Source organism: Cornus florida, unplaced genomic scaffold (genome assembly GCF_030987335.1).
Source record: "Cornus florida cultivar Cherokee Brave unplaced genomic scaffold, ASM3098733v1 CherokeeBrave_3.0.0_Hap2_Chr09, whole genome shotgun sequence".
Lineage (NCBI taxonomy): Eukaryota > Viridiplantae > Streptophyta > Magnoliopsida > Cornales > Cornaceae > Cornus > Cornus florida.
This window is the reverse complement of record NW_026775579.1, coordinates 73587801-73601668: the sequence shown is the minus strand read 5'-3', so window position 1 is coordinate 73601668 and position 13868 is coordinate 73587801. Positions and strand designations below refer to the sequence as shown.

General features: G+C 37.1%; 2 protein-coding genes across 3 annotated transcripts; one reads left to right on the top strand and one right to left on the bottom strand.

Annotated features, from left to right (window-relative positions):
* Nucleotides 1–426: 426 nt before the first annotated feature.
* LOC132274416 (uncharacterized) lies at nt 427–1905 on the top strand. The gene is made up of 2 exons (XM_059775694.1): nt 427–792; nt 1446–1905. Exons 1-2 carry the CDS (start codon nt 576–578, stop codon nt 1763–1765), a joined length of 537 nt encoding a protein of 178 aa, XP_059631677.1. The 5' UTR covers nt 427–575; the 3' UTR covers nt 1766–1905.
* Nucleotides 1906–2596: 691 nt separating this feature from the next.
* LOC132274414 (transcriptional corepressor SEUSS) lies at nt 2597–13550 on the bottom strand. 2 transcript variants are annotated; one of them, XM_059775690.1, is made up of 10 exons: nt 13153–13550; nt 11268–12709; nt 11044–11184; nt 10693–10741; nt 10340–10554; nt 10172–10240; nt 9110–9207; nt 7578–7671; nt 5458–5527; nt 2597–3838 (listed from the first exon to the last, which is right to left on the bottom strand). In XM_059775690.1, exons 2-10 carry the CDS (start codon nt 12309–12311, stop codon nt 2919–2921), a joined length of 2700 nt encoding a protein of 899 aa, XP_059631673.1. In that variant the 5' UTR covers nt 12312–12709; nt 13153–13550; the 3' UTR covers nt 2597–2918. The 2 variants fall into 2 exon arrangements, with proteins under 2 accessions (XP_059631673.1, XP_059631674.1); XM_059775691.1 differs by having other exon boundaries at nt 11065–11184; nt 13153–13549.
* Between the last annotated feature and the right edge of the window lie 318 nt (nt 13551–13868).

Below are 13868 nucleotides of genomic sequence, written 5' to 3'. Positions count from 1 at the left end.
CTTCTTTATCATGGATTTGGGTAAATTGATGAATATGGCAACATATTTGCTCTGGGCCTAGACTACATTTACATTTTGGGCTTAGCCCAGAGTTATATAATATATATGTGCGTGTTGGGAAAGAGTTCTATATGTGGGTTAAACCAATTGCAAACATCGAAATCAACACAAATTTTGAACAGCACAAGGTTACAACAACACACATACACACACCCACAAATAGAGCACCTTAAGCACCTCACAATTAGTATGAGGTCTCTAAGGCATTAAATGAGGTCTCTAAGGCATTAAATGAACATTTGGATTTTTTTTTCATCTATGGGTTGGTTCGGCCCATTAATATCATCCACATAAATAGAGCACCTTAAGCACCTCACAATTTTTATCCTTTTAGATAAAATACAGAAGCTGTGGAAAACAGAAATTTTAAGGAAGAAAATCAGAGAGAATCTTGCACTCTTCCTCAACAAATTAAGGCCACATTCCCCATACCTATTTCAAAATTCCATCCACTGTACACAGTAGAGAGAGAAAGAGTGTGTGTGTGTGTGTGTGTGAGAGAGAGAGAGAGAGAGATGGCTCTGGAGAACTGTTTTCAAGTAAGCACAGTAACCAGTGCTAGAGCTAGTATTCTCCATTCTCACCATGCATTTTGTTCCAAGGAAATGCTTAATTTGGCCACATTTAAAGGACTAAAAACTTCCACCATATCATTGTCTTCCTCATCCTCTAACCGTTCATTCAATCACAAATCTCGCGTTGTCTGCAAAGCCCGCGAAGCTGTGGATGAAGGTCAGCAACACCCTTTCTTAGCTTTGTCACACACACACACACACAACAATTCTGTTTTTGGTTGTAGTTTTCTTCTACTTCATCAGTAACTAAATTGAGAAGTTTTTATAGAGAAAACTTGTAAAACCCATGTTTATAAGATGTCACGTTGTGTAGCACCCTACCCACAAGCTACAAGCCTGCAACCCTTCTTTGTCTAAGCTTGAGGTTCTCAGTTCTGTGCACCAAAATTACGTTGTTTTAGTGCACAACACGAAGCTCAAAGTAGGGTGGAACACTAAAATAGGACCCGCATTTGACTTCGTGTCTGCACCAAAACAACGTTTGGTGCATAGGACGTGTACAAGGGATCCACTTCCGTGTGGAAGATAGACATGCACTAAGTACAACACAAGCACAAGGGATTTTAGCAGTATTTAGTTGTGAGGTCTTATGCAGTTGGTTGTCCATGACCAATTGTGACAGACTACACTTTATTCAATTAGTCTCATGACTGTACACATGAAATTGATACACAATATAGTATATAATCAATAATCCAAAAACCAGCAAAAAAATGAACCCCAAAATAAATTTAAAAAAAAAAACACACATACACATTGAGTTCATTCTCTGGCATTGAATTAATGTGTGAAGGTTTCTGAAAATTGCAGTTCAAGTTGTGACGGATTCGAGCTGGAATAATCTGGTAGTTGGCAGCCAAACCCCAGTTCTAGTGGAGTTCTGGGCGCCATGGTGTGGACCATGCCGGATGATTGCACCGGTGGTGGACGAATTGGCGAAAGAATACAAGGGGAAAATTCTGTGTTACAAGCTCAACACAGATGACTGCCCCAGCATAGCAACACAGTATGGAATCAGGAGCATCCCAACGGTCTTATTTTTCAAGAATGGAGAGAAGAAAGAGAGCGTCATTGGTGCAGTGCCCAAGTCCACCCTTACTGCTACTATTGAGAAATATTTGGAGATCTGAAAAACTGCTGTGTTCACTTGGGGATATTTATGTAATTATACAAGCTCCTCTCTGTTTATTGTTGAAGGTTGAGAATATGCATATGGTCTTTACTGTTTATAGAATTCATTCAACCTATTATAAGGGACTCTTTCTAACCATTTTTTTAAATTGATCTCATGTGCATGATCTATTATTCCATAGCGCACACTTGATCAGCCTCACAAGCCTACATGACTTAAACCTGAACATTGAAAAACATAGGTATTGAAAAAGAACTTAAACTCCATGCCTCCCTCGTCATCCATCAAAACAATATATGTCGTTCAGGTTACGCCCATTGTACAAAACAATATATATCGTTCAGGTTACGCCCATTGTACAAGACTCCTGTCACTGTATAACATGAAAATGTAAGTGTCCACAACTTTAAAAAGTTGTTTTTGATTTCGAACCCTTGACTTAAAGGTCACAAATAGGGTTAATATGCAACTATAGACTCTAGTTTGCAAATGGCTTGGCAAATGGCTTGACCAAACAACTGTGCATCCCCAAACTCAGGAAAAATTACCCTAATACTCCTGAAATTTTGATGACATAATATCATAAACTGTAGCAAAGAACACTGCTATATGTTTTATCTTTTCAAAATCTATACAAAGTGGGAGGGGAAGCCCGAAAATTTTCACATTGCACTGGTCAAATTCTTTTTTTCTTTCATTTTTTTTTTTTTTTTTTTTTTTTTTTTTTTAATTTCAGGAAAGCACTGAAATAAAAGTAGGGGACATCTGAATTAAAACACCGAATTCCTTCCAACCAGAACATAAATTATATACACTAGCGGATGTGGGGTGGGGGAGGGAAGGAGAGAAAGTAGCTGTATTGAATCATAAATCAGCGAAAACAAAGAAAGAAGAAAGTGAAGCAACTTAGGGTGATATAATATAAGATATAAATTGATAGAACACTATGCTATAGGTTTCCTTTTTTTCTCAAGATTAGTACAAAGTGGGAGGGAAAGCCCGGAAACTATTTCATCATCTCTGCAATTTTGCTGTGGCCGAAAGCGATTTAGTGACTTCCCTAGCTGCTGCTGCTGCTGCACACAAGCAGCTATTGTTCAAGGACCAGAACATCAAGTAGAGATCATCAGAACACTTCGCGGAGATGATTTTCAATCAAATTGAAGATTATTGAACATATTGACTGCTCCAAGACTACTAAGCAGGGGGTTCAAATCCTGTTGTTGTTGATTCATACTCTGGTCTCGAGTCATTGATGCCATTCCTACTCTTCCATTCATGGAGTTATTACCCATTGCAGCTCGGATTCCGTTAATCATGGCAGATTGGCCAAGCCCACTACCCAAGCCACCAAATCCAGCACCCACAATACCTGAATTACTGTTTGCTGTCCCATTTCCCACCAGGGTGTTGCCACCACTAAGGCCATTACTTGTAGGCAACATTCCATTAATATTTTTCACATCATTCCCCAATGAACCAACACCTACCATACCATTTGCACCATTAAGTTGTGAAGATCTCATCATTTCATGTATGATTTTCTGAACAGAACTCTGGGAATCATTCAGCTCAGCATCCCCGGATAGAGCAGGCTGTTGCATGGAGATATTAGGCGAATTACCAGAACTCGTATGAGCAGCAGGCGTTAGGCCACCATGAGAAGTTTGAGGATTGTTAGATGAAGGAGTTGGTGATTGGAATGGAGAAGGGTTAGGTTGAGCCTGTGGTATCGTACTTGAGGAACCCGGGGAAGGAATCTGAACACCACTCCCTCCATAGGGACTATTTGCATTGTTCATAGGGTTTTGTTGCCTGCAATTCATTGAGTTCTGGTGGAGAAGTCCAGCAATGGCGCTAGTGGAGGAGGTGGTAGTTGCTGAGTTGAGAGAGTTATTTACACTAGCCACACCATTGCTAGAAGCAAATTGCATCACAGTGGCCTGGACAGTGCTTTCACTGTTCGAGTTCTGACCCACTGTTTGCTGCTGCATCTGTTCCTCAGATTGCTGAGCTTGAGCATGAAACCCAGATGTTGCACTTGTCCTCCGAGGAAACTTGGCCAAGCTCTCTGCAAAGAAAGAAAATTTGAACCACCTTGTGGATTCAACAACCACGATGGGCTATCTTTTACATTTTTAAGGACGCATGCAGCTTGCATAAAACAATAGGCTTCAGAACGGACACAAGCAAAAATGAAACAGAGCTAGGAAAGCAGCCAAGTATCAATGTAATAATTTCTACTTTGCGTTAAATTTATTGCCACAAATGCATTTTAAAACAAAGTAAATAAATGTCATATTCACAAAAGCATACAAACTAATAACTTAGAAGTTGAAAATTAGTATACATGCAGTTGTAACATGAAAATTATAGAAGTTAAAGATTATATAGTCTTGCTTATTTGCTCGTCTCCATTTATATATATATATATATATATTTGATAATCCTCAACGAATTTTGTTAATTTCATGATTTTTAAAGTCACTTTATTATTAACTTTTTTATGCAAAATAAATATATATTTTATATCCAAAATATGAAATATCTTTATATCTTTATATTTATTATATACATATATTATTAGTTTACTAAATATTTCTAAACCTACCAATTACTCGTGTTCAGAACACAAAAAATGTAAATCAACTAAACAATCTATGTTTTTTCTTGAATTGTAACTCTATTGTTTGGTAAGGTGGGGATTTGGTTCTCTCTATTTAGGTCTTAAGATTTGAAAGGGTGGGGAGAATGAGAAAGAGAAGCTAAAATTAGGATTTTTAGACCCAGGCCAAAAATCATAATCGGGTCAGACATATCTAGGCAGTGTCTTGAGCCATCGAGCAAGACAGTACCTAAGATTTTTGTCCTGGCTGAATCATGGCCGTCTCGGGCCGAGACTCAATTGAGTCTCAGCAATGACTTTAGGCAGGATAGGTGTTAGGTAATTTAAGACAGAATTTTTTATTCAGATAGATGACCGACAGTTTTAGGACACCAACATAAATAAGACTTTCTTTTAGCATAGATAAAAAGTAAGAATATTTGTAAGAAAAATCAAATTGAAGATTCACATAAAAATTAAAAAATTGACCATGTTAGAATAGATTAAAAAAAAATTGACCGTGTTAAAATATAAAACATATTGAAAGGTTTTATGATGGTTAGGGCATGGGAAGAGGTGAGGACAATGTCATTAAATTATATACGCTGCACATATGCATATCTGCATATATAGACAAACATATACAGACGCATTCATATCCTTGTTATGACACCTTTTTAACATAAAAGCATGATTAAAATTAGTGGATTCACATTTTTTAGAAGGTCCCCCAACTTAATTTTCCCATATCTCCCACATCCACCACAATTGTGCTTCATGGAACTATCAAAGGGATTTTTTCTTAAATTCACACTTTGGAAAATTCTAAAAGCTTTGTTCTTTCTCATTTACCCATGTCGAAAGTGCTAGACTTATTTCAAAGCTACTCAATGTAAGGCCTTAACTATAGGAGGCACTTTCTCAAACCAAATTTTATTATTTTAAGCATGCCGAACATTAGTAAAAATTTAGAAGTAAAAATAAATAAAATTACTAGAAAGGTCACCACTAATTAAAGGGTTGGCACACTAGAGTCATGGAAAGAAGAGGCAGAAAAGACATTTTGAAAGAGATCTTAAGCTTACCCATGGGTCCAGTCCCAGTTTCTCGGCTGTAATCAATCAAATCTTTCATACTATTTACCACTTCTGATATCTGCAATACACCAAGAAAACATATACAAGTTCACCCCAGAGAAAGTTCAAGGAAAATATTAAAATATGGACATCAGATCAATCATCATTGTGATTGTTTAAAAGTTTATAAAATTAGGAAAGGGTAATGCAGATACAAGCACTCCTAATTAGGCCCATATTCATTATTTTATTAAGGATTGCAATCACAAATATATATATTCCTTTATAAGTGAATCGTGGTTACGAATAATTACCAAAGCACATATTTAAATGAAATAAATCAAAGATGGCAATGGGTCCGTTTCTTGCCTCTACCACTAGAAAGACAGAATGGTGTAAGCATAGTTGGGCTAAAATTGGAGAAGTAGTTCATTGGGCCAATCTGTATCAGGTTCATGCCAGGGTTCTGCACCTAGTTACGCAGTCCTGCCTAGGTCAGGATATGTACTATTCTTAGTAATTACTATCCAATTCAAGGGTGATCATTTGATTCATTACAACACATAAGAAACTCTCATAACAGCCAATTAGCATTGACCAGAAAAACCAACTCAATAACCGGCAACCATTTCATGGAGCAATCTTTAAAAAACAACACACTAATCAAACTACGCCTTGCTCCAATGTGAGATCAAAACATCTAATCATGTGTCAAACCACATAGTTTTGGCATTACTTCAACAACATTATTTATTCTACTCGGCCTACAACCAACCTCTTTTACACATCAGAAAGTAAAAGATATAATTTCCACTGTCCCATATCAGAGCAATAGCTTACATGTGATGCGTGCATTCAAAATTTTATTCCAGATGGAACTTCAAATGTTTTGTGTATGATAATGATGTGGGTTACATAATGATGCCACTATATTAAATCAAGTTCCATAATTCTAACTCTTTTCTTAATAACCACCAGGACCCACCATTCCAGGGAGAGGCCTGAAATGAATTTAACATTGGCAGTTGGGACAGAGGAGGATCAACCAGTATGAACCCAACCCATAGACACTCTCATAAAAAATGAAAAAACATATCATAATTTAACTCCATAAAGAATTATCCATTTGTCTCGAGCACCACATCAAAGTTATGCATGTTTATCAATTGTTGTGATCATAATGGAAACAGTGGTTCGGACCATCAATCATTAGCATGCAGAATCTGAAAAAATCCACAGGTAGAACGGCTCTTTAACATTTAATGCTAGGTAGTAAATAAAGCTATCTAAATAGGGCAGGAAAAAATAAATAAAATAAAATAAAAATAAAATAAAGAAGCAAGAATTCATCACAGCTTAATGAACGGAAGAACCATGCGGCCAAACCCGCAGTATATGTGATTGTCTATTGCTAAGAAGACATGCCCAACCAGGGACCTTGGGGGGCCAATAAAATTCTTTTACATTTTATGCATATAATTTATTAAATTATACAAAATGACCCACTAAATTGTGTTTTTATTTTTCAAAAAAATCCTTCTAATTCTATTTTTTTTTCTTTCCCTTCTTAATCAGTGTACCCTGCCTAAAACTAATTGGGATTCGCAGTATTGTGCCTCAACAATTTTGGGGATAACCAGCTAGCTCTTATCATTGGTGAAAAAAATAAAAAAGAAGAAGAGAAAAGAAAAGGAAAGCTAGCTCTTATCAGGCAGGTATAGGGATAATATGAAGCTTCACAACAACTATGAAAATGTTACAGCTTGGCAGCCACTATAATGAAGAAGATGCATACTTGATCACAAATCATCCAAAACAGAGGAGATTGGCAAGAAAACAATTATATGACGGGGAGATCGAGTAATTGTGAAAGGGGAAAACAAAATCCTGTTCAGAATTGCTATTCGCTAAACATGAGTCCACCATGACAATATCTCCAAACTATTTATAAAATAAAAGCGAAACAAAATAAAATAAATATAACAGTTGCTGTGTAAAAAAACCAATGTCCTCAAGTATACTATGCAATCCTCTCACTGTGCAAGTGCAACCGTAGAATTCAGAAAGACAACCACTTCATTCAACTTGCAATATGAAGGACCAAACTTCAGATCAGATAAGTGCATTACCTGAAGGCACCGTACATATCTCTTTGTATATCCTAAATCATTTACTAATGGCACTTCCAACGCTTTTGCCAACTGACGAGCTGATGCAACAAACCTGAAGCAAAATCAAGCATTAATATAGAAGAAATACTCATAAGACAGGATAAATGAGGTAAGAATGTAAATCACACCCTACAATAATGTAATGCAACAACCGACATCTAATAATACCAGGCATGGGTGGAACATAAGAGAGGAAGAGCAGCCATGGCCCTCCCAAATACCTATTGTTGTATACATTTTAATTTTGAATTCTTATCACTAAGGATATTGATTCTCTTAATGGTGGCTTCCCAAAACTACTTTCCAACTGGTTCATATATTTATTGCTAATGCGAAGGTACAGTACACCCTTGCAACCATGGGGGTTTCAAAATTTGAGGTTATCCCATCTTTAGATGATGCTAATGTGAGAATAGCCAATCACAATTCATAACTTCTAAGAACTTCTTTAATTTCCTTCAATATATGCATGTAATCCTTTTGAAGCTAACAAACCTGTAATGTAAACTTAATTTGACAAGTAAAAGAGCCAACCTCCCTTAGATTCCTTTACCTTGCCTCCTCCTTAATTAAATTAAGTATAAGATAACATTTCCCTCCTTTTTTCCCCTTCCAATTCCCTCTATCCAAATGCACTCTTTAAGTTTCTATATTTTCGTCAACAACCGTCATAATAATTTGAATTTTGCATCAATTCAGCATATTGGATGAAGCAACGTATGACGAAAAAAAAATCTGTCAAATTACAAATTTAGAATTAGTGATCAAATCAAGCCCTGTAGATGCTTTCTCTAAACTGGAAGAAGATGGACGAAAGGATGTATGAGACGATGTGATACCCACAAGAAAGAGGAAGGAGGATTATTTTCAGAATTGACAACATTATTAATTTGTTACTACACAATTCTTTATGGCCACCTCACCGGATCAAACTAATTGAGATAAAAAAATTAAAAAATTAAAAATTAACCATTTGCATAAGTGAGAAGTTAACATAGACGCAACATTTCTATTTCATGGAACATGCTCGGCAAATTTCAAATGACATAATAGTGAATTTTAATTGGATGCAAGATTAACAGTTGACTGTATAATCAAACTCTTTGAATGTGACGAAATAGTTGCATGCACTAATAATGTGAAAAACAAATACTCTTGTTGCAGTGGAACAGTGATCAAGGGAATGGAGAAGTTGTCAAGTTTATACATCAAAAATCAACAATAATGAATGTACGTCATCGGAGTACAGAAACTAAAATTGATACTCGAGTGAAGACCAGAAAATTATATTTCATGGTACATGCACGGATAGACAGAAATAAATACACACACACACACACGGGGAAGATTAGGTAAAGAACTTTTCTTATTGAGAATTTATAACAATCAGAAGAGAATCTGAAGGAACTCAACTGCCCAACTCCAACTCAAAAATGAAAAGGGATACACAGTTTAAAATTTTTCATATTTCATGGAAAGAGAGGACTCACATATTACAGTTACTTTGTAACTCTGGAACAGATAAACTGGATGATGCATTCTGAGTGGCAGCCTGGTACTTTTGAGCAGCAGCCCCAAGTTGACTAACCTGCAGCGTAAACCCAACAACAGTAGAAAATAAGTTACACAACTGGCAATAACACATAATTTTGTCATATGCTACATAATAACATCCGGCAGAAGCATAAAACTTCAATCACTCAAGAACAGCACTTCTACAGTTACAAATTAAACACCAAGTGAGGCCCAGGATAACCCATGAAAATGTAGCAGCCCAAAAAGAAAAAAGAAAAAGTATATGACTCAGATCAGCAGGCTGTATGCATGTATCTTTGCTACAATCTGGCAAAAAACTAATAAAACCGAATCTATTATCAGATGGACCCCATTAAAGCCAATGGGTCAAACACACCAACACATCTAACTTATGCAACTCACTTCTATCTGTATATATTTAGAAATTAGAAAAGAGAGAACATAAAATAAGAACAAGAAAACCAAAAAATGCATTTCGAAGTTACAGAATTTTTTTTTTTTGGCTTTCAGCTGGCCAAGTTCCCAATCTTAAAGGGTAACAAGGAGGAAGGGGTGAGTCAATTACGCAGGAAAAAGTATCCGTGTCATTAGCTCTAAAATCATTCTCCTTAAATTGTGTATAACTAAGTAATATCTCCTTCAAACTTTAACAGTATCAGATAGGGCAAGGAAGAAGCTCCAAATAGACAAGATTTTCATCGACTTCTTCAACCAAGACATTCATTTATTTATAGCAAGATGGCGGAAAAAAAGAACACCTAGAGTTTGACATGCACAGAAAGATTAGTACAAGGAAAATTTTATCTAAAAAAACCACATCTAGCAGATACTCAATATGAATTTAAAATATATATATTTAAATTGTTGGTCGTAACAAAGAAGTATGTTGACAAACATACTAATTGCTTCTATGTCTGATCAAATGAACTTTCCATCCTTCCATTAAATATGTACTTGTGAAGTCAGCAATAATATAGAAGTATCTCTTGTTATATAACTGAATTTAAATTAATAACCTGGGGTACCAACAATCTTCGAGGGATAAGCTCTTCATGACGCCGAGCACAAAATTCCCAAGAGCATATCTGGCAAAGGAATTAGAGAAGGAACAGAAACAAGTAAGTAAAGACTGCCTCTAAAAGGTTAAAGTTCTTGGAAACAATACAATTTTATCCAGTTGTAACCTTTAGGTCTGGGGAGAAGACTATCCGCAGTTGACCATCACGGACAACACGAAGTTGCTCAAAAACACTTTCCTGAATAGCTTTGGCATAATCAAGGACTATTTGACCAGATGAATTCTGATATTCCCGGGGCATATCAACATAAAGAAGTTCCTCCAAAGTACCACTTTCATACTTGATTTTGAAAAGCCTGGGCAGAACCTCAACAGTTGCCTCTGAAAAAATATTTCAACAGATTTCAGATGCTGCTATAGAATCCAAACAAGCAGCCAGCAACACTTAAGCACAGGCCAAAACAATTTTAGATTACAATAAATGACAACATTTTTGCAAATCCAGCAACCAAAACATACCAAAGCCACGGCCTGGTTTGCGGTTGCATATTTCACAGTGCCACACATCCTGTATAATTGCAAATAAGGAATATAAAATTTACATAAGTGTTCAACATTGATAGGCAAGAAAAAATAAGTCCAGAAAATTATCAAAACAGTGTTTATAAAGACATGTATGACACTAGGAACTTCAAAAACTAATATCAAGTCAACATTGTAGCAAACAAATAATATGTAAGATCCATAAAATATAGGCCTCTTGTACTATTCAAAGTCACAAACTCAACCCAACAAAGCCTTCTCAACTACTACTATTTAAAGTAAAAAAAGGTTAACTGAATTTGAAATCCTAGCAGGGCATAATTTCACCAGTTTTTCTCCAGAGCAGACCTGAGGGAAAACTCCAGTAGTTTGGCGGCCACTTCCATACATAGAAACACACCACTTCTTCTTGGCATTGGGAGCAAAGTACTCGGTAACGAATTTTCTCCAAAACTCAATATTGTTGTCCTGGATGAAAAATTAGGCATTAAGACAACAATCCCATAATTATCTGTTTTGGTGAGACGTTCTTTTCAGGAAAGAAATCTTACCTCAGGCCTGTGTTGTTGCTGATACATATAATGTGTCAGCCGCCGGGCACACATCCCAGGTTCATATACCGGTTTTACAGGAGACCTCAAAGGCACATTCTGTGGTTGATATTGAGATTGTAGCGGTGACCGTTGTTGAGAAATAGCCTTCAAGAGTTGCTGTTGCTGCTGCTGCAAGAGTCTCTGATGATTCAACATATTAATCTGCGCTGCAGCTGCCTGAGGGGACTGTCTGGACATGTGGAGAAGCTGCTGCTGCTGCTGCTGCTGCTGCTGTTGTTGTTGCTGCTGCTGCTGCTGCTGATGCAGAAACAGTGACTGATCTGAATGTTGGGGTTCCATTTTGACCGGCCCCAGGCTCCTCATAGCCTGGATTTGTTGAGGTTCCAGTTTCACAGTACCAAGATTTCTCAAAGACTGCAACTGCTGCATTGACTGACCATGGTGATCATTTGTCACCTGTGGTTCCAACTTGACAGGTCCGACACCACCTAATCCACCCCGAATCGATTGATATTGCTGCTGATGACTGTTGTTAGGAAACTGTTGTGATGGCTGCTGATTGTGCTGGAAGTTTGGATGGTCATGTTGTTGGGACTGTTGTTGATCTTGCAACATGTGGTTACTAGAAGGATTCGAGAATTGTTGCCCGTGAACTTGACCTGATGAAACAGGGTTTGCCATATTCGACGGTAGGAATGATGAAGAAGGGGTAGTAAAGCCCATTCCATTCCCAACACTAGAGAGAGGATCGGACTCAGCCCCAGAATCCATAATTCCCCGCTGAGTACTCCCAGGACCAGAAAGTCCAGAATTTGGACCCCCATTCCCATAAGGTTGATGGAGGAGTGATGAAACATTGGGCACATTCCCAAGCATATTCACATTATTAAACTGTGTACGTGGTGACATAAGAGATGGGAACGTGGTCTGTGAAGGCACTGGACCTCCTTGACCACCCAATAAACCAGAATTTGATCGCAGTAGTGAAGGCAGAACAGGCTGGGCACCACCAACTGGGTTCGGAGGCCCGGATGGTACCATCTTTCTGAAACTATAATCTACAAACGCTTATTCAAGTACAAACTAACTAAAATGACATGAAGCCAACGCTCAAGATTCAAGTACACTATAATTACACAACCAGTGCAACACCCGAATTAATCAATCCAGCAAGCATTTTACACTCGCAGCCATGGGTAGACATTCCAAAGTCCTTATTGCGCACCACCAGAAATGGAAAATCTTTGTGTCTGAGCATATGGTGTTGAGTCTTACCAAACACAAACCGGTTACCAAAGGAAACCAAAAACAAGGAACAAGTTTTTGTTCTGAACATCCTAGAATTGACTTAGCTCTGCGAAAATAACAATCTTCGGCCAGTTTTCTCATGAATCTCTGTATAATTCGTCAATTTTAGATCAACTTGACTTTGAATCATTCTACAAAAAAAAACCAAAAAAAAAAAAAAATCAATCTTGACAGTCAAAGGCAGCTTCTGAATCTTTCAATGCCCCAACAGAACGATGCATAACCGTCCTTAAAAGTAATTTGAACAGACTGATTAAAAATTGACCTTTTCACACACTTCTAAAAGCTCAAAATGTTTAAATCCCAAGCAACAAATAAATATATGCAAAAAAGCGAAAATTTATGAAATGTAATAATAATATACTCAAAAAAAAATTGAAACAAAAAGCAAAATTTATGAAATGGAATGATAATTTATAATCAAAAAATGAAACAAAAGCACTCGATCGAACCCTAAACCATACAACATGATGCATAATTGACGATCTAGAGCTGAAATGAGTGAAAATATCTAGGGCTTCAAAGTCGAAGCTGAAAACAAATACACTTGAGAGGAATAGGAGAGATGACTTACCAGAGTACAAATTCCAGTGAGAGACTGGAAACTCTGAATATTGCGGAAGTACAACACACTGTTAACTGTGAAAATCGAAGACAAATCAGCTATATACTCTTCTTCTTCAACTTGTTCTGGTTCGTTAGCATCAAACACATGCCTATACAAGTTATATTTTCCTGTATTAATCTACGTTCAAAGTCCTCTTCAATCTATCAATCTCATGAGTCTCACTAGAGAGGAAAAGAGGAGAGAGAGAGAGAGAGAGAGAGAGAGGCTTTTCTGTTCCTGGCTGTATCATAGAGAGAGAAAGTATAGAGAGAGAGAGTGTGTTTGTGTCCTTCCTAGCGGACGTCAAAACTGAATTCGATCGGATTGAATTTTCTTAATTCCCTTCTTCACCTTTCTTCTCTGAAATGAAGTCAAATCCGCTTCTCTCTCCATGTTATGTATCATCATACATCACCATGTATGACCATCATCATCACCATCGTCTCACCGTCCACCGTATCGACCCTTTGTTTTGTTGATGACAACAACCACCATTTGATTTCTGTTTATTTACGGGAATGCCACGGTTTGGTGTAAATTTTAGAGATGTAGAGTTTTTTCTGTGTGTGACCGCTCACACCATCTAAAGCAAGACTTTTTAAAACACACTCTAATCCATCACGCTTTTCTTTCTATAATACGATGTGGGACTTTTAAGACCATCCCCATAATTTACTATGTTA